Raw genomic sequence first — 23438 nt, 5'->3', positions numbered from 1 at the left:
AATCATTTGTACTCCATACACACACCACATCCATATAAAAAATGAGCTAATCAAGGGGACTCTGTAGATGACAACCTAACCTCCAAATCCTCCAGGAAGGGGGAAGGTGGGAGGGTAAGTAAGAATGTGAGGCGAGATGGACTACATACATCGAACGTTATGGTGAGTACATAACTTCTTGATGTTATGTAGTCCTATCTCGCCTAAATTCTTACCCGTGGGACAGCGTCCCTAGCGCCTACATCCTGCGTGGCTCATAGGAAAATACTCCTGAGAATTGTGGAGCCAAAGGAAGACCTGCCCTTGGAAACCACGTCCAATATGTAATGAGAAACAAAAGTGTGAGAAGCCCAAGTAGCTGCAGCACATACATCATCCATTGACAATCTAGCTTGATAGGCTGTGGATGTAGAAATAGCCCGGGTAGAATGTGCCTTCACTGGAAATGTCAGATTTTTACCTCCTGCTTCATAGATGAAAGAGATACAACTGGCTATCCATCTAGACAGCGTGACCTTGGATACCGGAGAACCCATTCGGTTTTCCAAAAAGGAGACCGAGAGTTGGTCAGATTTCCGGATATCTTTTGTCCGGTGTAGATAAAAGCGTAACTGTCTATGTACATCCAATTGGTGAATTCTGTCTTGTTAGAAAGGTGGGGGAAAAAAACGGGCAACTCAATGGACTGATTCATGTTAGACACGGAAGTCACTTTAGGTAGGAACGAGGGGTTTGGTCTAAGAGAGACCCTATCTTTATGGAAGATTAAATATGGGGGTTTGATGGAGAGGGCTTGAATTTCCGAAACCCGCCTCGCTGAAGTGATTGCTGTTAAGAATGCTGTTTTCCATGTCAAGAATTTTAATTCACAGGTAGCTGCAGGCTCAAATGGTGGTAAAGTAAGAGCTTGTAGAACAAAATTGAGATCCCAGGGCATGATGGATTCAGACACTGGGGGACGAAGCAAGAGAGTACCTTTAAGGAATGCTTTGCATAGTCTGTATGCCATGAGACTAGGTTCATTCACTATGTGGAAATTAGATACCGCCGCCAGCTGAACTTTGATGGTGGCTGATGCGGACCCCTGATAGAAAAGCAGAGACAAGAACTCCAGAACTGAATCTATTGGAGCTGTGTAAGGATCAATGCCTCTAGTGTGTGCCCAGATAGAGAACCTTTTCCATTTACTAAAATAAATCTTTCTAGTGGATGGTTTATGAGAGGACGATAATATATTGACCACTTCCGGTGAAAAATTATGATGTCTGACTAACGATGGAAGTGGAGTAGCCAGGCTGTCAACCGGAGGGTCAGAGGGGTGGAACTGTCCCGACGTGTGTCAGTAAATCTGGTTGAGGGTCCAGAATCCAAGGAGTGTCCACAATGTATGGTTGAAGAAAGGGGAACCAGACTTGACGAGGCCAGTGTGAAGCAATCAGAATCACTCTGCTTCCCAAGGATTGCGCTTTCTGAATCACTCTTGACAGCAGGGGAAACGGAGGGAAAGCATAAAGCAGACCAGTGGGCCAATCGTGAACCAGAGCATCCCTGGGTGATTCCTCCTGTGGGGGGATCAGCGTGAAGTAGTTGCTGCATTTCACATTGAGAGGGCTGGCAAAAGGGTCGCAGCAAGGCTGACCCCATCTGCTGAAGATTCGCTCTGCAACCAGGCGATTCAGGGACCACTCGTAAGGCATCAGGATAGCTCTGCTTAGCCTGTCCGCTATTACGTTGGACTTCCCCAGAATGTGTGTTGCCACCAGAAACTGTTGGGAAGCTATTGCCCAATGCCACACTCGCATAGCCTCTCTGCACAGAGGGTAAGACCGGGTTCCCCCTTGCTTGTTGAGATACCACACTACTGAAGAAAAATATATACCCACTGCTGAATAAGGCACCCTTGGATAGAGGCAAACAGTCAAACTTCAAAATAAACCAAGGATGCGCCAACGACTAAGAGCTTTAACAATATGTAGCAAACGAAAAATAAAATCCAAAGAAGTAGCAGCAGTTGATGAATTTATTTTAAGACCAACGATAAAATCCACAAAGTAGGCGCTTTCACGTCATACGACGCTTCATCAGACTTTCACACTACTGACATGTTGTCTGAGTGTATCGCAATTGTCCCTAGAGGAAGAACCTTCTGACATGCCTGCAACGCAAGAAGCACTGCTCTCATCTCCAGGACGTTTATATGCAAATTATCTTGTGTTCTTGCCATGTGCCTTGGACTGTCCTGCCAAGATAATGCCCCCCCCACCCCATCTGGGAGGCGTCCGTGGTCACCGTGGCAAAAGGGACAGGTGGAACGAAGGGCTTTCCCCATTCAAATTGTTGGTGCGCAACCACCAACGGAGGTCCTGCTTGCACCTGTCCGTGAGTAACATGGGATGAGACAATGTGAGTCTTTGGAGAGACCATTGAACAAAGAGGAGCCATTGAAGAAGTCTCATGTGTAATCTCGCTAGAGGAACCAACATGATAGTTGGTGCCATGGTCCCTAGGAGTTGGAGAATCAGTCTTGCCTTCGCTTGCCTCAGGGGCATCAGCATGTGTATTTGTTGTTGTAATACTGTGATCCTTTCTTGTGGTAAAAATGCTCGCATTCAAATGGTGTTTAAATCTGCTCCTATAAAGGTGACATGCTGTGAGGACAATAAGGCTGATTTTTCCCAATTTATTGTTATGCCCAACTGGTGACACAGATTGATGGTAGCGTCCCTGGTTTGAACTAGTTGATGCCTGATGGGGCGGTAAGGAGCCAGTCGTCCAGGTACGGAAACACCTAAAATCCCTGATGTCTCAAGTGAGCCGTCATCAAAGCCCCGTTGCTGACCCAGAGACAATCAGCCAGGGTCCCAAAGGGGCTAAGGCTTCTATGGCTAAAAATCCTGTACCCTCTGAGAGGGATTCCAGAGCACTAGACAGGTGGGGGAAAAAGGTTTAGACCTCAGCCACTCTAGCTATGAGGGCACTAAATTGCCAATTTCAAATGCTTAAGTATCAGCAATTTCTAATCTCTCAGTTAAATCAAAGAATGACCACTCTCCCTCAACAGTCTGAAATGAAAGATATGCAGGATCTGTTGCATGCAACTGAACAGGTGGCCAAACATACCTTACAATGTGGGTTTGATTATTTGGAGGCCTCCTGCAGAGCATCTGTCACTGGGTCTGTCATACGTAGGCATGCTTGGTTAAAGGAACAAACTCTGCCTGATCATGTTAAAGCAAAGCTTCTAGATGCTCCCTTACAGCAGGATGTTCTTTTTGGAATTAAAGCAGAAGTCGTCTTAAAGAAAATGGAGGATAAGGCAAAATCTATGCAGACAGTCAAATATTTCCTACAGGTACAGCCCCCTCGCTTCAGCAGAAACTGGCCAACAAAAAATTGGTCCTTTCCAGCTACTGACAGACCACAGAGGGGTAAATACAAACATTCAAGAGGCAGAGGACAACCACAAGCCCAGTACAAACCTCGCCAATGGGGCACTACAACACAGAAGGGAGGAGAAGACAGGTCCCAATCTACCAGAAGGCAAACTCAATGACTTGCACCTCATCTGGCCAAGCAACACTCTCTTGGCAGCCCCCTTGGGAGGGACTCTCACACTTTTTCAGACAACTGGCACATTGTCACAAAGGACAAATGGGTCCTAGACATAATTTTACGAGGATATAGATTCAATTTTCACATCTTGCCAATGAAAAGAGGAATGCCAAACCTGCCACAAAATCAATGGGCAGAGGCACAAAAACAAATTACAGCTCTCATGGACATGAGAGCCATTCAACTGGTACCTACTAGAGAGCAAGGCCAAGGATTTTACTCAAAATTCTTTCTAGTGCCCAGAAAGGACAATGCCTGGAGACCAATTCTGGACCTTTCAATTCTAAACACCTTCTTACAAGTACCCAAATTCAAGATGCTAACACTACAGCAGCTTCTTCCCATGTTGGGCAAGGAAGCATGGCTAGTAACGCTGGACCTCAAGGAGGCATACCTGCATGTCCCTATCAGACAAAGTTGCAGAAGATACCTCCATTTCATTGCAGGTTCAACCCATTACCAATTCTCTGCACTGCCCTTTGGCTTATCTACTGCACCCAGAGTCTTCACAAAATGCCTGGCACCAGTAATTGCATACTGCAGACAATGAGGAATTCAAATATACCCATACCTGGACAACTGCCTCATCCAAGCAGAAAGCAAGGACATACTCTTACGTCATCTGGCTTTTGTAAAACATCTACTAAATTGCCTGGGATACACAGTAAACGAAAAGAAGTCAAAACTAGTACCCTCACAAAATATGACATTCCTCTGTGCCAGCTTGAATACAACGGCCCAGAAGGCTTATCTGACGCCAGACAAACAACCACAACTGACTTAATATTTCAAAACAATGGCAACAAAGACCCAATTAACTGCAAGAAAAATTCTGCAGGCCTTGGGCTTCATGGCATCTTGCATACTACTAATACCATTTGCAAAGCTGCATATGAGGAAATTACAGTGGTACCTAAAAAGCGTATGGTCTCAACACAGCCACAGCTTGGACACAATATCTCTCATTCCCTGCCTACAACAGGAGTTTCTATGGTGGTCACAGGCATGTCACCTCAACAAGGGTCAGCCTTTCACCTTGCCCCCAGCCAGGCAAACTATCACAACAGATGCATCAGACTACGTCTGGGGGGCACACGTGGCAGGACAGTGCGTTCAAGGCGTATGGACTGCAGATCAAAGGAATCTGCACATCAATCAAAAAGAGATGCTAGCTGTACAGAAAGCTCTGACAGCCTTCAAGAATCTATTACATCCAGGACAACTTACAATAAAGACGGACAACACCACAGTAATGTGGTACATAAACAAACAAGGGGGGTACTCACACTCCTACCCTCTATGCAGGCAAGCAATGATCTTATGGAACACAGCTGTGGCTTACCAAGTTCAGTTACAAGCTCAATTCCTGCCAGGAAAGAAAAATACATTGGCAGACGACCTCCGCAGAAACATCATGGATCCCCACAAGTGGAAACTAGATCCACAAGTATTTACAATGATAACTCAAAAATGGGGCCTTCCAGACATAGACCCGTTTGCCAGTCCTCAAAACGATCAACTAACAAAATTTTGTACAAGGACACTTCACCATCAAGCTTGGAAAGTGGACGCACTCTCATTCAGTTGGAAAAACCTGACAGTATATGCCTTCCCCCCATTGCCTCTCCTCACAAAGGTACTTCTGAAAGTCAAACAGGAGAGACCACGACTGATTCTCATAGCCCCAGACTGGCCACACCAGCACTGGTACCCACTACTGAGGAATATGGCCCACGGCCCACCTTGGATATTACCACAAATTTCCCATTTACTCACACAACAAAACAATCAGATTCTTCACAGCCAGCTCAAAACCTTAAACCTGGCTGCATGGCAAATCAACTAAGCATCCAGCCAGCTCCTCTTTCCCAAGTAGTTATAGGTTCATAGGTTCATACTAGGCTATCTGCCCTGGGGCAATTATAAGCCTAGCCCGATTCTGTATGGCTTACGCCACCCCTTGATTTGAGTATACTGTGCCCTTTTTAAGGTTTAGTTTACTGTCCCTCTGTCTAATAGTGACACGGGAGTAATCCCTGGGACAAACCTACGATCCCCCATCCACCTATCGAGATTCTTCTTGAAGAGATTCAGTGAGGTGCTCTGCCTCACATGAACTGGAATTCTATTCCGGAGCAAAGGGAGCCTCTGGGTTATGAACCTGTCCCTCCAGCAAGTTCTATTTATTTCTGTACTGAAGTTCAAGTCCCTCGAGCGTGTGGCTCTAAGGGATTTAGATTTACTGAGGTGGAGCATGTTCATTAATTCTGGATTTGACATAGCTTTGTATGTCAGGCATAGATCGCCTCAAAGTAGGCGGTATGCAACTAAGTAGAGTTGGAGTTTTTTTTAACCGAGCAGCATATGGCATCTGTTTGAGACCCTTGATCCTCTTGGTGTGATACTTTTGGGGTCTTTCTAATTGCTGCAGGTGTTGGGGTAAGGTACATCCCAAAAGGGGCATTGTATTCTATGATGGGCCTGATGAGGGATGAATAAAGGGGCACGATTACCTCTCTTGATCTAGATGTGAAACCCTTCGTGATGAGGTGGGCTATGTAGAAGGTCTTTCTAACCACCTTGGCAATGTGGTTTTCAAAGGAGAGATTGCTATCAACTTGGGTCCCCAGGTCCCTAATAATTTTCTCTGTACTTAATGGGTTTCCGCCTATGTGGTAATTTGTGGGCACATTGTTTGTGCCAAAGGGTATGACTATACATTTTTTGGCATTTAGCTTTAAACCATGGCGCTGGCACCAGTTATCTGTCTGAGACTTTTTTGAAGGATGTTTGTGTCAGCTGGAGAGCTGATTATGGCGCCCAGTTTGCAGTTGTCTGCGAACTTGGTGAGCCATAGTCCTCCCACATTTGTCTGTACTTCGGAAAAGTATATATACCAAACAACAGTGGTCCCAGGACAGAACCCTGTGGGACGCCACTTGTGACCGGTTTCGAGTCTGACATGGCTCCAGCAACTCTCACTCTGTGGGTTCTGTCTTTGAGCCAGTTTGCGACCCATCTTGTGACATAGGGGTTTATATTTAAGCTGGATAGCTTATCTATGATGCCCGAGTGGGGTAGTGTGTCAAATGCCTTTGCAAGGTCCAGATAGGCTGTGTGGACTACCTTTCCTTCATCTATGGCTTTGGTGACTGTTTTGAAGAAGTCAACCAGGTTCAAAAGGCAGGATCTGCCCTTGACAAACCCGAACTGGGTAGCATCTAGTGTCTGTAGGTCCCCAATGTCTTTGTTTATGAGCTCCATGATGATCCTCTCCATAGTCTTGCAGACTAAGCTAGTCAGGCTTATGGGGCGATAGTTTCCAGGGTCCGTAGAGGCTCCACCTTTGTGGAGTGGGACCACTGTTGCTGTACGCCATTCTGTGGGCACATATCCTGTAGTGAGGCTGAGATTGTATAGCTGTTTTATTTGAGGGATTAGTTCCTCTTGGAGTTCATGTAGGACGCAACCTGGGACGCCATCTGGTCACATGGAAGCAGTGTTTTTTGCTTTGGAGAGGGCAGCCATCACCTGAGCATCAGAGAAGTTTGGGAGGCAGCCCTCTGCCGGGATAGATACTTGCTCTTTTGGGGGGAAGGGTGTGGAGAAGTTTGCACTGAACCTGCCAGGATATTGGCGATGTCTGTGGGTTCAGTGTATTTTTTGTCATTTAGAATCAACTCAGAACAAGTCTGGGAGTTGCATCCCAGGTTTCTAACATAATTGAAAAAAGCCTTATGATTGTCTTTGGTGTCCTGTGCAATTTTTCTCTCGAAGCTGGCCTTGGAGGATTTTATGAGGGATCGTAATTTTTTGCTAGTACTGATCAGAGATGCCTTCCCTATTAGGGATTTTGCTCTATCATGTAGTAGCTTCCTCCTTCTGTTGTCCAGTTTATTTATGGCAGGGATCCACAAGACTGGACGCCTGCCTTTGGATGATTGGGTCTTGGTTTTGTTTGGGATAGCATGATCCATGCATTCCTGGAGATGTCCGTAGAATGCGTTTATATAGGATTCTGCAGTTTAGGCCATAGTTTCCACTGGCCCTGGGGCCTTGAAGGATTCCACTTTGGTTTTGAGAAGTGAGAAGTTCGCTTTTGAGAAGTTTTTCACTGTGGTTTTCTGGGCTGTGGGTGGGGTCGGGATGTGGACATCCAGTGAAATTAATTTATGGTCTGATCTTACCAATGAGGGATATACTTCTGGTGTGGAGCATACAGTCTCCATATTGGTAATGATCAGGTCTAGTATGTTATCCCCTCTTGTGGGAATGGTGACTAGTTGTTCCATAGCATTTGAGTTTATAATTTCCAGGAACCTTTGGGCTAAGGTGCTGGGGCTTGAGTAGTGCTCCTAGTCAATGTTTGGGTAGTTGAAATCGCCCAATATAATGGTGTTTGGAGAGATCTTCATGTTCCCCAATGTTTTCAGGAAAGCCAAGTGGGATTCCTGACTTTGAGAGGGTGGTCTGTAGGATGCTATAAACTAAAAAGCAGTCTTGCCCACTGCTAGTTGCACATGGATGGTCTCCGATACTTCGTGCAATGCCACTAACCTGGAGGTGTGGATATCCTTGATAAATATGGAAACTCCCCCTCCTTTTGTGGTTCAGTCCGGGTTTTGGGGCCGAAAAGGTATAGCCTGGTAGTGCTGGGGTGCTCTCTGGAGCCTTGAACCAGGTTTCTGTCACTGCACAGATATCGATGTTCTCCATACTGAGGAGAGCTTCGAGTGCGTGCATCTTGAGGTTAAGACTTCTGGCGTTTAGCAGCATTACCCTTCGTTTCTTGTTCCTTGTGCTGTCTATGGGGGTGGGTTTGACTTTTGAGCCTTGCCTAAAAAAGGCACTATGGGGGTGGCAAGAGTCTTTGCCAATATCCGAAAGCCCAGTGGTGACAGGTGCAAGCCGTCCCTAGCGAAGCAACGTGGCTTGTCGAGCATGTCATCCCAGGCTGACAGACACTGGATCCCCTTTGAATGACACCAAAATTTTAGCCAATTGCTAAAATCTATCATTTTGTCTTTGTACTGTGGCATCATTCTAGGTGAGGGTAAGATGCTGCTCAAGATCAGGGTCATACCAGCCTGGGCTACATGATCAGAGAGCTCCTCTATGTCTCTTTTCATGTAGTCCAGGGAGTACGTCTCAGGTCATTCACACCAGCATGTACAATGACCGAGTCATATTTGTATTTGCTTTGGAGTGACCTGAGTGCTTGCGTTATGTGGCGGATCCTAGCACCCGACAGGCAGCTCACCGTGACCTTCTCTTTATTCAGCTTGGTGAGCGGGACGTCAGTGTGTCTGACAATAGAGTCACCTATTACAAGAGTATCAGGTGTGTTATTCAGCCTTAAGGGCTGTGGCTGCTTGGCACACTGACTTTGTGGGTTATGTGTTGTGCGTGTTTTGTTTTGTTTTGAGGTAGCGTTTGCTTGGATGTCTGCTTTGGAGATCTCTGTTGCTTAGGTAGATTTTTATTTAGACTCGCAGAGTATGTTTTTGTGTATTTATGTGTTTGGTTCGCTGATGTGGTGGGACTATGTGATACTGGAATTGTGTTGTGTGAGGTTATCTTCTCCTCCTGAGTGGTTACACCAGTTTTGAGATGAGAGAGCTCAGCCTCCAGTTTGGCTAAATAGTTGCATCTCTCACATATATTTGAACCTGTTTGGAGGAGGAGAGGGTTGTCCGTGTACATGAGACAGTTGTAACATTGCCTCAAAATTCCCAGATTCACCAGCTGGACTGGAGAGGAAACCATTGACTGACCTTTGGACATGCTAGAGTAATATAGGGAAACTGAATTTAAGACGGACCAAGAGAGGACAGGGTAATCGTAGAGAGTATAAGAGTAAGTAGTGCTTATGGTTTAATAGTGCTAACTTGTAGGATTACTTAATTGGACCAGTGAAGGGCCTTAGAATGAGAATATGGTGTTTAAATTGAGAGATAGAGCAGTTCTAAGGGAAAAAGTGAAGAGCAGACTTTGTGGAGCCAGGAATAGTTTAAACCCAATTAGGCGGCGCTGCCCGCTGTTGCGCAATGCTTGAAAACACGCAAAACCGCGCAAAAGAGGGTTTTAAGAGAGGAAGATGAAGGAGTTTTGGAATTGACCCAAAATGGCCAATAACACTACAGTTTCAAGTCAGTAACCACTCCCACAGGGGCAGGCAGGCTGCTCAATGTTTTTCACTGCCAATGATCAACAGAGAGACTTCCCTTTAGCCCAAGCAAAAAATGGCCTCACAGAAACTTACAAACAGTTCAAGAACAGCAAGCCTGTAACTGAACTTTTTTAAATCTCAGAAAAGTGGAAAAAAAGCAAGATTTTTTTTGTTTTTTTTCAGAGATAGCAGATGTTCACAAGTATCAACAAGTTATAACAGTGCAGTAAATGATCCCACACAAGAGTGCTAGGCCAAAGACAGATAAAATGCAAGTTTTGAGAAAAAAACGATTTTAAAAATAAGTGCAAACAGGAAATTCAGTAAACTGCTCTAGGTTGTGCTCTAAATACAGTTACTAATGCAGAAATCAAGTGGATGTTATTCTGGAAGCTAGGAGGCCAAGCACCAGGAAGGCTTATTCGGACAAATGGAAAAGGTTTTGTGCCTGGAACCAAGCTAAAGGCCAAGACACAATTCAGCCTCACATTCTACAGTATTTAACTGAGATGCTGCGCAAAGGACTTTCTTTCTCCTCCATTAAAATCCATGCTTCAGCTATTTCAGCCCAGTACAACACGGATCCACCCTTATTTTCGCATCCACTTCTAAGGCAGTTCCTCAGAGGGGCAAAAAACATTAGGCCACCCAGGAGAGCACCTACACCAACATGGGACCTCAATTTTGTTCTGGAAAAACTAACGCTACTTCCCTTTGCACCAGCTTTCCCTGCAGATCTTCAGTTCCTATCATGGAAGACTGCCCTGCTGCTAGCAATAACTTCAGCTAGAAGAGTCTCAGAGCTACAGGCACTAATGGCAGTGGAACCTTTCCTCATTTTTCATCAAGACAGAGTTCCTCTACGAACTAATCCTTCCTTTACGAATAAGGTGGTTTCCAGTGTGGCTTTAAATCAAACCATCCACTTACCCACCGTCTTCCCAAATCCACAGAACAAAGGTGAGAGACTCCCGCATTCCTTGGACATTCACAGGCAACTTTGTTACTACTTGGACAAAACTATGGCTTTCAGAAAATCTGACCAGCTCTTTGCATCCTATGCTACAGCTTCACAAGGGAAGGCTACATCAAAACAAACCATTTCCAAATGGATAGTTCACCGCATACGTTTCTGCTACACCCATCATGGAAAACCAGTTCCTGCAAACATTACGCCCCATTCTACCAGGGCAACAGCTACTTCTACAGCCTTTCTCAGGGGGGTTCCAACCCTTTCTCAGGGGGGTTCCAACCAAGGAGATTTTGGAAGCTGCAACTTGGGAGTTCAGTACACACCTTTACCAAACACTATCACTTACCACTTTACTCTAAGACTAGGGTGGGCTTCGCCACTGCAGTTCTGCAGGGCCTTCTAGCCTCCTCTAACCCTCTATGATTCCTCCACCCATCCTTAGCTTTGGGATTCAACCCAAGTGTGATGACTGCAGCAGGGTAACACGATGAACATAGTACAGTTTTGTACCTACCATAGATGTTAGAGTGTACACCCTGCTGCAGTCCAGTTTACCCTCCCTCCATCCCCTCTTTTCTAACTGGCGAAATCTCTACAATACCTTCCTGATGTATTTGCTTATAGCTGAAGTGATTTTGTGTTTGTGCAAAGTTTACTCTATTTGGTACTAATTACTGACCACCTTTTTGGGAGCACCTGACATCTGGGGCAAGAAAAACTGAAGAAAATGGTGTCGGTTGCATTATATATACCCCTGGCGCACTGACGTCAGGGAGGAGACCGCAACCGACGCCGGACCAAGACTTTGGAATTCCGGCCGACTGCGGGACCGCCTGACGACAGGATAACCCAAGTGTGATGACTGCAGCAGGGTGTACACTCGAACATCTACATTTATGGTAGGTACAAAACTGTACTTTTGACAGATTCTTTATCAGGGGAGTAATACTCCTGGGAAGAGACAATCTGAGATGTGTAAGAAATGGAGTCCTCTGAGGAAGAAAAGGAAGAATCATGCTTTTTCTCCCTAACCTGAGAGGTCATGGGTGGGAGGGAAGAGGCAGAAGCAGGCCTACGGCTCAATAAAGGCAGAGTAGAGGGGGCTGAGGCTGAAGACCTAAGGGCAATGAAGGCCTGCATAAGTGAAGAAGTGAAAGCCGGCCAAATCTGGAAAGGTTTCTGTAGAAGAGGAAATATGCTTGTATTTGTGTTTCTTTTTGGCTGGGGTGGAGGTAGGGACCAGCCAGGTGTCAGACAGACAACATTTCAGAAGGCTGGATCCCAGTTGGGAGGTACCACAGAATATGGTCCCCCCTCAACATCGATGGTTGTCAGTGTCTGGGCCAGCTCTGCGGATGTGCCAGTCATTGGCTGTACAACGGCTTCCTCAAGGGTCGTCGTTGGACGACGGAACCTCCGTGCGCTCATTAACTCGTAGATCGGCAGTTGGCAGAGCGTCAGGAAGTGGAGCAGCAGGCGAGAAAGGCCTAGGAATCTTGGCCTTCTTTGGTGGAAGTTCATGTTTGGCCTCTGATGTGGGATCCATTCTAAGAGCTAATCATTTTAAGTGCTGGTTTTCTAGGTAAAAGTTTAAAGCAGCCAGATGGCTGCGCAGGGTCTTCAGCACAAATGATTGACAAATCGAGCAGGAGGAATGGTCGTGCTCCTGGCCTAAGCAAAAAGCACACTTATCATGTGCGTCTTTATGGGGTATCTGGCGCCTGCAGCGGCACTTTCCCTTTTTACCGGACATCAGCTAAAGGCTACAACAGCCAAGCCTAGGCAATAACGGTTAGCAAAACAAGAAATAAATAGAAACTCAACGGGTTACTTAGCTATTTTGAAGCAATGTCTGTGAAGGGGAGATCGTACGATGCGCATGTCTTCTGGGTCTGAAAAGTTCTGAGGATTGTGCATGTGGACGTAACATTTAAGGCCCTTTGTTTATGGCCTTACATCTGCCTTCCCACACATGCTGCAACAGCGAAGCTGAAGCTTTTGTATAGGAGCCGACGTACAAGTCACCTGAGGGCAGGAAATCCCACAACTGGAATACTGCAACACAGGAATAGATGACATCTTGTTTATATGCACTGGGTGTGAATAAGACTCTGAAAGTGAGCGGAATATTTAAAAGCAGGGCAGGCAAGAGAAGGAAAGTACAGTTGTGTACACTTATCATAAATGTAGATGTTAGAGTGTATTCACTGTTGCAGTCATTACATTTGGGTAATCTGCTGGCAGGTTGCCCTCAGTCGGCCTGAATAACAAAGTCTTGGGTCCTGCGTCGGTTGCTGTCCCTTCTTCCATGACATCAGGTCGTCAGGGATATAAAACATGCAGCCGACGCCTTTACATCAGTTTTTCGTGCCCCAGATGTCAGGTACCCTCCAAATGGGGAGCAAAATAAAATTAAACACACAAAAATATACCTCCAACAAAAAGCAAATACACCAAAAAGGCTTTTAAGCCTAGTAAAAGAAAGTAGTCGTATAGTAAGAGAAAAACAGGGGGCTGGAGGGAGGGTAACCAGGACTGCAACAGTGAATACACTTGAACATCTACATTTATGGTAAGTGTACACAACTGTACAATATTCTTAGTGTTTCACTGTTGCAGTCATTATATTTGGGTAAATTTTCAAAGCTATGGTTGGGAGGATGGATTTATACAGCATTAGGACCAGCTATAAGGCCCTGCAAGACAGCAGTGGCAAAGCCAGCTCTGGATTTAGAGAATATTGGTAAATGGTAATGCTTGGTGAAAGTATGAACTGAACTCCAGGTAGCAGCTTCTAGAATATCCCTGATAGGAACACCTCTGAGAAAGGCTGCAGAAGCAGATGCAGCCCGGGTGGAATGAGATCTGATCCCCTGGGGGACAGGTTTCCATGGTGCTTATAGCAGAAAAGAATGCAATGGCTTATCCATTTAGAAATGGTTTGTTTTGAAATAGCCTTCCCCTCTGCCCCTGCAGCAAATGCTACCAGCAAATGTTCAGGTTTTCTTCAAGGTTTAGTCCTGTCCAAGTAGAATCTAAGTTGTCTGTGCACATCCAATAAATGCAGAATCCATTCCTGTTTGTTCTGTGGATTGGGAAAGAAAGTTGACAAATGAATGGACTGATTAAGAGCCACACTGGACACCTCCTTGGGCATGAAGGATGGACTGGTCCTGAGTGACACCCTGTCCGCATGAAAGATGATGAAAGGCTCCACTGCCATAAAGGCCTTCAATTCAGATATCCTTCTAGCTGAAGTGATTGCTAAAAGGAAGGCTGTTTTCCAAGAAAGAAATTTTAAGTCTGCAGTAGAAGCTGGCTCGAAAGGAGGTAGAGTGAGTTTCTCCAATACAAAGTTAAAGTCCCAGGCAGGGGTTGGAGCTCTCCTGGTGGTCTCAAGTTTTTGGCCCCTCTGAGGTACTGCTTGAGCAGAAGATGAGAGAAGAGGGGAGGTTCTGTGTTATAATGAGCTGAAATGGCTGAGGCATGGATTTTAATGGAGGAAAAAGAGACAGGCCCTTGTGAAGCATCTCAGTTAAGTATTGCAAAATCTGAGGTAAATTGGGTGCTGCTGTGCTCATCCCTTGAGACTGATTCCAGCCACCGAATCTTTTCCATTTGTCAGCATAAGATTTTCTAGTACTAGGTTTTCTCGCCTCCAAGATTACATCCATCACAGGCTTGCTGAGGGATGCTAAGGGTAAATTTAAGTGATTAGCCAAGCTGCAAGGTTCAATGTTGGGAGCTGAGGGTGCAGAATTTGGTTCTGCTGCTGAGATGGTAAGGAAGGTGTCTGAGGCAGGTGCCATGGAGAAATCTGTGACACTACACAGGAGTGGATACCAGTTTTGGCATGGCCAGTCTAGAGCAATGGAAAACATTTTTGGTTTGTCCTGTTTGACTTAACAGAACTTTGGCGAGCAGAGGGGGAAAGGCATAGACTGAAGGACAAAGCATTCACTTTCCAGGCTTTCTTTGTGAGTTCTTGTGCAAAATTTGTCCAACTGGTAAGTTCTGGGGGGGAAGCAAAGAGATCTATGTCTGGGCTCCCCCATTTGCTTGTCAACATGTTGAAAATCTGTGGTTCCAGTTTCCACTCGTGTGGGTCCATGAGATTTCTGCTTAGTCCGTCTGCCAGTATATTCAGTTTTCCTGGCAGGAATTGAGCTTGCAGTTGCACCTGGCAGCTCAAGGCAGCGTTCCACAATGCCATGGCTAGTCTGCAGAGGGGGAAGCAATGTGTACCCCCCCGGCTTGTTTATGTACCACATAACCGTGGTGTTGTCCGTCTTTACCATTAGTTGTCCTGGATGTATGTAGTCCTTGAAGGCTGTCAGAGATGTGTACAGCTAACATTTATTTTTGATTGATATGTAGGTGCATTTGATTTGGGCTCCATTTGCCCTGAATGCACTTCCCTGCCAGGTGAGCCCCCCATGCATAGTCTGATGCGTCTGTAGTTAGGGTGGCAGGGGGTGAATGGCAGTCCCTTGTTTTAGTGGCAGGCCTCTGCCCACCACAGGAACTCTAGGTGTAGGCAAGGTATGATGGGAATCATTGTTTCCAGGCTATGACAATGTTGACTCCATAGACTTTTTAAGTACCACTGAAGTTTCCTCATATGCAGTCTTGCATAAGGAATTAGAAGAATGCAGGAGGCCATGAACCCCAAGGTTTGCAGTATTTGTCTTGCAGATAGCATGGTTTTGTGGCCACTTGTTTGAAGTAAGTTACCAAATGAATTTGCTTTTCTGGCATGAGGAAAGCCATCTGGGCAGTTGTATTCAAGCTTGCACCCAGGAATGTAATCTGTTGAGAGGGTACCAGTTGTGATTTATTTTCATTAATGGTGTACCCTAGACAAGTTACAACCCTTTTTACAAACACCAGATGATTTAGAAGTATGGCCTGGTTTTCTGCCTGAATTAGACAATCATCCAGGTATGGATATATCTGAATATTTCTTTGCCTGCAAAATGCAATTACTGGAGCCAGGCATATTGTGAATGCCCTGGGCGCAGTAGACAAGCCAAGAGGCAGTGCAAAGAACTGATAATGCAAGTAGCCTGCTTTGAAGTGTAGGTATCTTCTGCAAGATTCCCTGATTGGGATATGCAGGTAAGCTTCTTTTAAATCTAGAGTTGCCAACCAGGCATCCTTGCCTAGCATAGGAAGTAAATGAAGAGTTAGCATCTTGAATTTTGGAATGTTCAGAAAGGTGTTTAGAATAGACAGGTCCAAAATTGGATGCCATGATTTGTCTTTTCTGGGTACCAGGAAAAGCCTGGAATAGAAACCTTGTCCCTTTTCCTCTTCTGGTACTGGTTGAATAGCCCCCATGTTTAAGAGGGAAAGTACTTGTTTCTGAGCCTCTGCCCACTGATATGGGGGTAGGTCTGGCCACCAGTTTGGTGTTGGCAATGTGTGGAAATGAAATCTGCATCCCTGGGACACTATATTTAAAACCCATTTGTCCTGGGTTATGAGTTCCCAGTTTTTTGCATGAAGAGCAATCTCCCCCCCACAAAGGGACGGCTAAAACGTAAGTGCTTGGTAATTTTAAAGGAAAGTCATTGAGACTGTTTACCACAGAAGGGTGTTTTATTTCCAAATTTGGAATTAGATGCCCCCCCCCCCATTTCTTAGTTCTGAGTGTCCCTTGGGACTGAAACCTGGTGCTTTTGGTGTGTCTGGGTTTGGCTTGAGTGGATCTGGAAGGAGCTGGAAAGGACCAATTCTTAGTAGGCCAGTGCCTACTAAATCTTGGTGGTTGCACTTAAGAATTATTTCGCTGTGTGCATAGATTTAGCTTTATCTTCCGTCTTTTTTAGAACTTCTTCAGCCTTATTGCCAAACAGGCGGTCCTGATTTAAAGGAGAATCCAACAATTTTGCTTTAACATGATCAGGCAGAGATTGCTCCTTAAGCCAAGCATGCCTAAGCACAGACCCAGTAGCAGCAGCCCTGCAAGAGGCCTCTAAAGAATCAAAACCACATTGCAAAGTATGTTTACTAGCTTGTTCAGCTGAATGCAATAAATCCTGTAAATATTTATTTTCCACACAGTCAGAAATCAACATTTTCTGATTAAGCAGTCACATAATATGCTGTTGATATTTTAGCATATGAAATTGGCAGTTTAAAGCCCTGATTGCCAAGGTTGCAAAAGTATAAACCTTTTTACCCCATCTATCCAGCGCCCAAGAGTCTCTATCAGAAGGGGTAGGATTTTTAGCAGTAGAAGCCTTAATGGCCTTGGGCCCCTGAGAAATGGTTTCTGGGTCTGCAACAGGATTTTTTAAAAGGAACTTGTGGGACTCAGGAACCCTGTAGTATCTGTCAGGTTTACAAGGAGCCAGAGGCAGAGAATCGGGCCATACTGGATTCCGAAAACACAACAATGTCTAGCACAGGAGGTATAGCCAAAGGCCTATGCTGAGGTAGAAGGAGGAAATCCCCAAGCCTCTTTTTAGATTCAGAAAATTCCTGACTTTCCCAGTGGAAATGCTCCCTTAAGGTATGTAAAGTTTCCCCAAAAGCAAAGTCCTCAGGGGGGAAGCAGAAGGAATGGAATCCTCTGCATCAGAATCCTCATAAGTAGGAATGGACAAATCCAGGTCACTGGAAGAATTAGAAGAAAACGAGTCCTGATCAGAAGATGCATAGTCAAGCTCAGTCCTAGGCCTCTTAGAAGGGGGGGGGTTGACTACCCCTAATTACAGTAATAAGATCTTCAGCCATTTTGATCATTTGTTTTTTAGGCATAGGGCCCTGAACATGTGGCCTGGGCGCCATTTTTTTTTAGACATAGATCGAGATTTAGGCCTTAGAATAGAAAGTGGAGTCTGTTTAATATGCAAGTCTGTAGGCCTGAATACACCCTCAGAAGCCGGTGCCTGCACAGCGGCTCCAGACCCATCCAAGGTAGAGACATCCACGGGTTCCATAGGTGAAGCATCTCGCGGCATACCGGACTCCAAATGGGTCTCAATAGAGGCCTGCGAGTCAGAAGTAGCGGGTATCAGCGGCTACGAAAGCGCCTCACTGAGCACCGGCGTACTGGTGACTGGCTTAGGAGAAGCGTCGTCGGCAGTTTTGGACCTCGACGGCCTGTATCTGTCTTTTTCTTTGCATTCTTTTGGAATTCCGGTAGTTGGATGGCTAACCAATGACATTTCTGGATAATTAAACAGAGAACCGAAATATTTAGAGGCAAAAATGTACTGACGGCAGATAGTACGCTGATTAAAGCACAAAACTGACAGCAAGGTACGTCGTGGTCAGGGCCTAGGCAAGGAATACAGTACAAATGAAAATCTTTATGAGGTATTTGCTTCCCACAAGTAATGCAATTATTTTACTGACATCGGTAAGGAGCAAGAAAAAGTTTCCCCAATGGGGTACTTAACTTTAAGTTGAAGACTTTGGTTCTGAAACTCAAACGAAAATTTCAGGAGTCAGCCGACCGGCATCTGCGAACTGCTTCGGGCACCGCGCGGCAAGAAAGACCGATTAAAATGGCGTTGGCTGCATGTTTTATACCCCTGATGACCTGACGTCATGAAGAGGAGACTGCAACCGACGCAGGACCCAAGGCTTTGTTCAGGCCGACTGAAGGAAACCTGCCAGCAGATCACCCAAATGTAATGACTAACAGTGAAACACGAAGAACATCAGACTGCCTGTTAAATACCTGAATGGCAGATGATTTGAGAACTTACAAAAACAGACTTTGGGCATCTCCATCTTGGAGATTAAGACATAACTGTAGAATGAAACATGAAAACACTGTAGCACATTAGGACAATATAGCAAAAATAATCACAGTACATGCTTACAACATAAATGCAAATTCTATTTGAAAATATGACTTTCTAAATATGCTATGATGTCCTCAGTGTATTTTTAACTTTACATGCGACATTTTGTTTATAATACTATACAACTAGACGATACGCGTCATACCTGGGGGATCCATGAAATCAAAATGCACCAAGTCGTCAATACCAAGTTTTTTCAACTGTAACACCACAGAACCCAGGTTAGACCTCAAAATCTCTGGGTAAGTGTTATCCTAAAAGAAAAAATAAATGGAAAACACACTTGAGGCACTGTTTTACTAATTGATGGATTCTCATTATGTGTTTAAGACATGCATTTGTCATAATCATACTAAACTTACCTGCATCTCTACTTTATAAGCCTTCTCAGTGTACAGTCGAAAGCACTTGCCTGGCCTAGTACGGCCAGCACGACCAGCTCTCTGCTGAGCAGAAGCCTTGCTAATTGCAGTTACCAGTAGAGACTCCACCCTAATACGTGGATTATACACCTGTCAAGTTAAAGTGGGGGAATATCAGAACACTGACAGAAAAAAGTAATCACCAACAGCAAACAGTACTATAAACATACTCGGGAGATTAGAAGGAAAAATAAGCCTGCACAATTACTGTTACTTCTAAAACAAAATGCATGGCACACTGTGCAAAGTATGGTTGTGCAAGAACTTAGTGCAACAGTAGATGTTGCAACTGATCACTATTGCAGTAATGCTGACCAATGGGATGTATCCTATCAATGATGCCATACGTCCAGCCAGTACACCAAAGCTCTGATATTCTTTCCCCACACACAGCATGTCCGACCTTAGATCGACTCATAAGGGACTAAGGGCATTAAAATCCTCAGAACTTTCTTGCCCCTGGAGTGTATCAAGTCTAAGTACAAGAAAGGATAGACTTAGGAAATACAGGGAAAATGGGAAGAGAGGATGGTGGATAAATAGGGGTTCTCTCTCATACACAAGAAAAGAGGTAAATAAAAAAGGGGGATGGAGAGAATGTGCGCATGAGCTGCAACCATTACTTATTTCAACATATGCTGTTATGGCAAATTCTTTCACCACTTTATTATGTTGACTATTAGATCACTATTGCAGTGAAGCTAACCAATGGGAAGACTGCACAAGTTTTTTTGTGTGTGTTACATAGAATAGGAGGAGGTAAGCAAAAATGAATTGCAATTCAGTAATCCCTAAAGAACGATTACAGAAAGTATAGGAAGAAAAAAATGTCCTTACCATAATGTTGCATCTGTGTTTTCGATCATTCATTCTTGACTGGGACTCTGTTCCGACCCTTCCGAAGCGGCTTGGTCATTATACAGCTTGTGCGAGCCAAAACTCTCGAGCTAAGAATCTACCCACAATGCCCCTTACTCTATTTCCTCAGATCAAGTTTGCAGCCTAAGTACAGCAGGATAACAGTAGCCCTGTCTAAAGCGAAACTTAAAACCTCCCAGAACAAGTGTGCAAACCTCCAAAAGTCCTTAGGATGGGGCAGGAGGGTGGGATAGCAAGAATGAATAAATATGGACAACACAGATGGAAGTTTATGGTAAAGACCTAACTTCTTTATCTGTTGTTGTCAATCTTCATTCATTTTGACCAATGTGACGGAGTCCCCAGCTACTTTAGGTTCTGAGTGGCCCTAAGGAAAGATATTCCTGAGCACCACAGAGCCAAAAGATGCCCGTACCCTAGAGACCATATCCAATTTGTAATGAGTGATAAAGGTATGGGGAGCGGCCCAAGTTGCGGTTGCACATATTTCTTCCATGGAAGCCTTGGAGTGGACAATAGCTTAAGGAGATACAGATCTGGTGGAATGCACTTTAACAGCTGGAGGCAACTCGAGATTATTATGCTTGTAAATGAAGGTAACACAATCCCTAAGCCATTTTGATAAGGTCATTTTGGAGACTAGTTTACCCAAAGATGAACGTGAAAAGGATACAAATAATTGACATGATTTTCTAGATTGTTCGGTTCTGTCCGGATGGAAACTTAACTGTCTGTGAACATAGAATAGTTGTGTAAAATCTTACCATAACCATAGATGTCCTTCTCTTCCATGTTGCAGTATTTCCTGCCCTCAGGCAACTCTTACGTCTGCTCCTACACAAAAGCTTCAGCTTGGTTGTTGCAGGTGCGTAGGACGTCACATGTAGGGCCATAAACCAGAGGCGTTAAATGTGATGTCTGCACGTACAATCCTCAGAACTTGAAGGGCAGCAGGTAGAGAAGAAAGCCCAGCAGGAAGGATGCCAGTGGTGTTCAAGTGTGTGAATTTGGTGCCCTACCATGACCTAGATAGGTCTGGGCTAAAGGACAGTGAACTGGGGGTAAGGTGGGTGAAAGTACAGTTTTGTACCTACCATAAATGTAGATGTCCGAGAGGTATGCATCTGCAGTCCTTACAAATGGGTTGTCCTGTCGTCAGGCAGCCCTTCGGTCGGCCAGATTCCAAAGTCTGGGTCTGGCCTCGGCTGATGTCGCACTCCACCCGACGTCATAGCGGCAGTTATTCGGGTATAAAGGTATCAGCCGACGCCATTTTCCTCAGTGTTTCTTGCCCCAGATGCCAGGTGCCCTCTAGGAATGCTAAATTTGGATAAATGCAAATGGTTCCAAATAGTAGAGAGCACACAAAAAATAAGCATGTATGTACATATATACAAACAAATACACCATAATAGATTCCCCCAGCTAGCTACAAGATGGGCAAATACCCTAGGAGTACCACAGAGGGGAAGGAGGGTGGGTAATCCTGACTGCAGATGCATACCTCTCGGACATCTACATTTATGGTAGGTACAAAACTGTACTATGTCCTTCAAGGATGCATCTGCAGTCCTTACAAATGGGTAGAATACCATAGCCAAACTGGGGGAGGAGGAAAAATAAAGTTATGGTGTAGTTAAGATCCCTTGCAAAACAGCAGTGGCAAAACCTGCTCGGGATCTAGAGTATAAGGGTAAATTATAATGCTTGGCAAATGTATGCACGGAGCTCCAAGTAGCAGCCTCTAAAATGTCCTTAGTAGCCACTCCTCGTAAGAAGGCTGTGGTAGTGGCTGTAGCCCTTGTAGAGTGAGGCCTGATGTTTTCTGGAGTTTTCTTTCCATGGTAGGAGTAACAAAATCTAATGCAATTTCCTATCCACTTGGAGATTGTCTGTTTTGAAATTGCTTTTCCTTCCATTCCTGTTGCATATGCTACCAGTAGCTGGTCAGTTTTTCTATTGCCCTTGGTCCTGTCCAGGTAGTAGCGTAATTGTCTATGTACATCCAAGGTATGCAACAGTCTTTCTCCCTTGTTCTGTGGGTTGGGGAAGAATGTAGGCAGGTGGATAGCCTGACCTAAAGACACTCTGGAGACCACCTTAGGCATAAAAGTAGGATTTGTTCTCATGGACACTATCTTGATGGAAGATCAGGAAGGGTTGTACTGCCATTAATGCCTGTAGTTCAGATACCCTTCTTGCTGAAGTGATTGCCAGCAGGAAAGCAGTCTTCCATGATAAATATTGTAATTCTGCTGTTGCTGCTGGTTCGAAAGGAGGGAGTGTCAATTTTTCTAGCACAAAGTTCAAGTCCCATGCTGGTAATGGTGGCTTCCTAGGAGGTTTTACATTTTTAATTCCTCTCAGAAACTGCCTGAGCAGAGGATGTGAAAAGACAGGAGGATCCAAGCCGTATTCTGCTGAAATAGCTGATGCATGAATCTTGATGGAAGAATAGGACAGGCCTGTGTGGAAGAGCTCTGCCAAGTATTCCAGGATGTTGGCTATGTTTACCAGGGACACATCTTTTCCTTTTGCAGTACTCCAAATGAGATATCTTTTCCATTTTGCTGTATAATTTTTTCTTGTTGAGGGTCTGCGAGCCTCAAGGATAATGTCTTTAACCCTTTGGGATAAATTCGGATTAATTGATCTTATGCAATGTTCCAGGCAGTCAGCTGCAGAGTTTTCAGGTTTGAGTGCAGAATGTTGTAGTTCTTCTGCGTTAACAGCAAGGGAACCAGGGGTAGTGGCCATATTTGTTCCCGAGACATGCTCCTCAGTAATGGGTACCAATGTTGCCTTGGCCAGTCTGGAGCTATCAGAATGATCCTTGGACGGTCCTCTTTGATCTTCAATAGCACCTTGTGCATCAAAGGAAGCGGTGGGAATGCATATGCTGTCAGGTTTTTCCAACTGAAATATAGGGAGTCCACCTTCCAAGCAAGTGGGTGGTACGTCCTTGTGCAGAATTTCTTTAGCTGGTGATTGCGTGGGGATGCAAATAAGTCTATTTCTGGGAGTCCCCATTTTCTTGTAATGGTTTTGAAGATGTCCGGATGCAGCATCCATTCGTGGGCATCCGAGGTAGTCCTGCTTAATATGTCTGCTAGAATGTTTTCTTTTCCTGGTACAAAAATTGCTTGTAACTGAATGTTGTAGCTCAGGGCCACATTCCAGAGGTCCAGTGCCATCCGGCATAGGGGGTACGAATGCGTGCCTCCCTGTTTGTTGATGTACCACATAACTGTGGTGTTGTCTGTCCTTATCAATTGACCTTGTCTGAGAAGTGGTCTGAATGTCTGAATTGCCAGTTTTACTGCCAGCATTTCCTTTAGATTTATGTGTAGGCACAGCTGGTCTTGAGTCCATAAGCCTTGTATGCACTTGTCCAGCATGTGGGCCCCCCAACTGAGGTCTGAGGCGTCCGTCGTGATGGTTTGGCTTGGTTGAGTGCTGTGGAAGGGCAATCCTGTGTTTGATTGACAGGCCTGAGCCCACCATAGAAATTCTTGCTTCAGGCAGCTCTGCTTTGTTAATGCCGAGAAGTAGAGAGGTAGTTG

General features: G+C 45.0%; 1 protein-coding gene across 1 annotated transcript in view; it reads right to left on the bottom strand.

The window, feature by feature from the left end:
- The window catches only part of DHX15 (DEAH-box helicase 15), a 1215680-nt gene that overhangs the window by 383637 nt on the left and 808605 nt on the right, over nucleotides 1–23438 (bottom strand). The window contains exons 13-14 of the mRNA XM_044062183.1: nucleotides 18937–19086; nucleotides 18720–18828 (exon numbers count right to left, since the gene is read on the bottom strand). Coding sequence (XP_043918118.1) covers nucleotides 18720–18828; nucleotides 18937–19086 — 259 coding nt within the window. The remainder of the gene's footprint in view (nucleotides 1–18719; nucleotides 18829–18936; nucleotides 19087–23438) is intronic.

The sequence above is a fragment of the Protopterus annectens genome, chromosome 2.part1 (genome assembly GCF_019279795.1).
Source record: "Protopterus annectens isolate FY-2018-M chromosome 2.part1, PAN1.0, whole genome shotgun sequence".
Taxonomy (NCBI): domain Eukaryota; kingdom Metazoa; phylum Chordata; order Ceratodontiformes; family Protopteridae; genus Protopterus; species Protopterus annectens.
The sequence above is the reverse complement of the archived record's forward strand: the minus strand, read 5'-3'. Positions and strand labels throughout refer to the sequence as shown.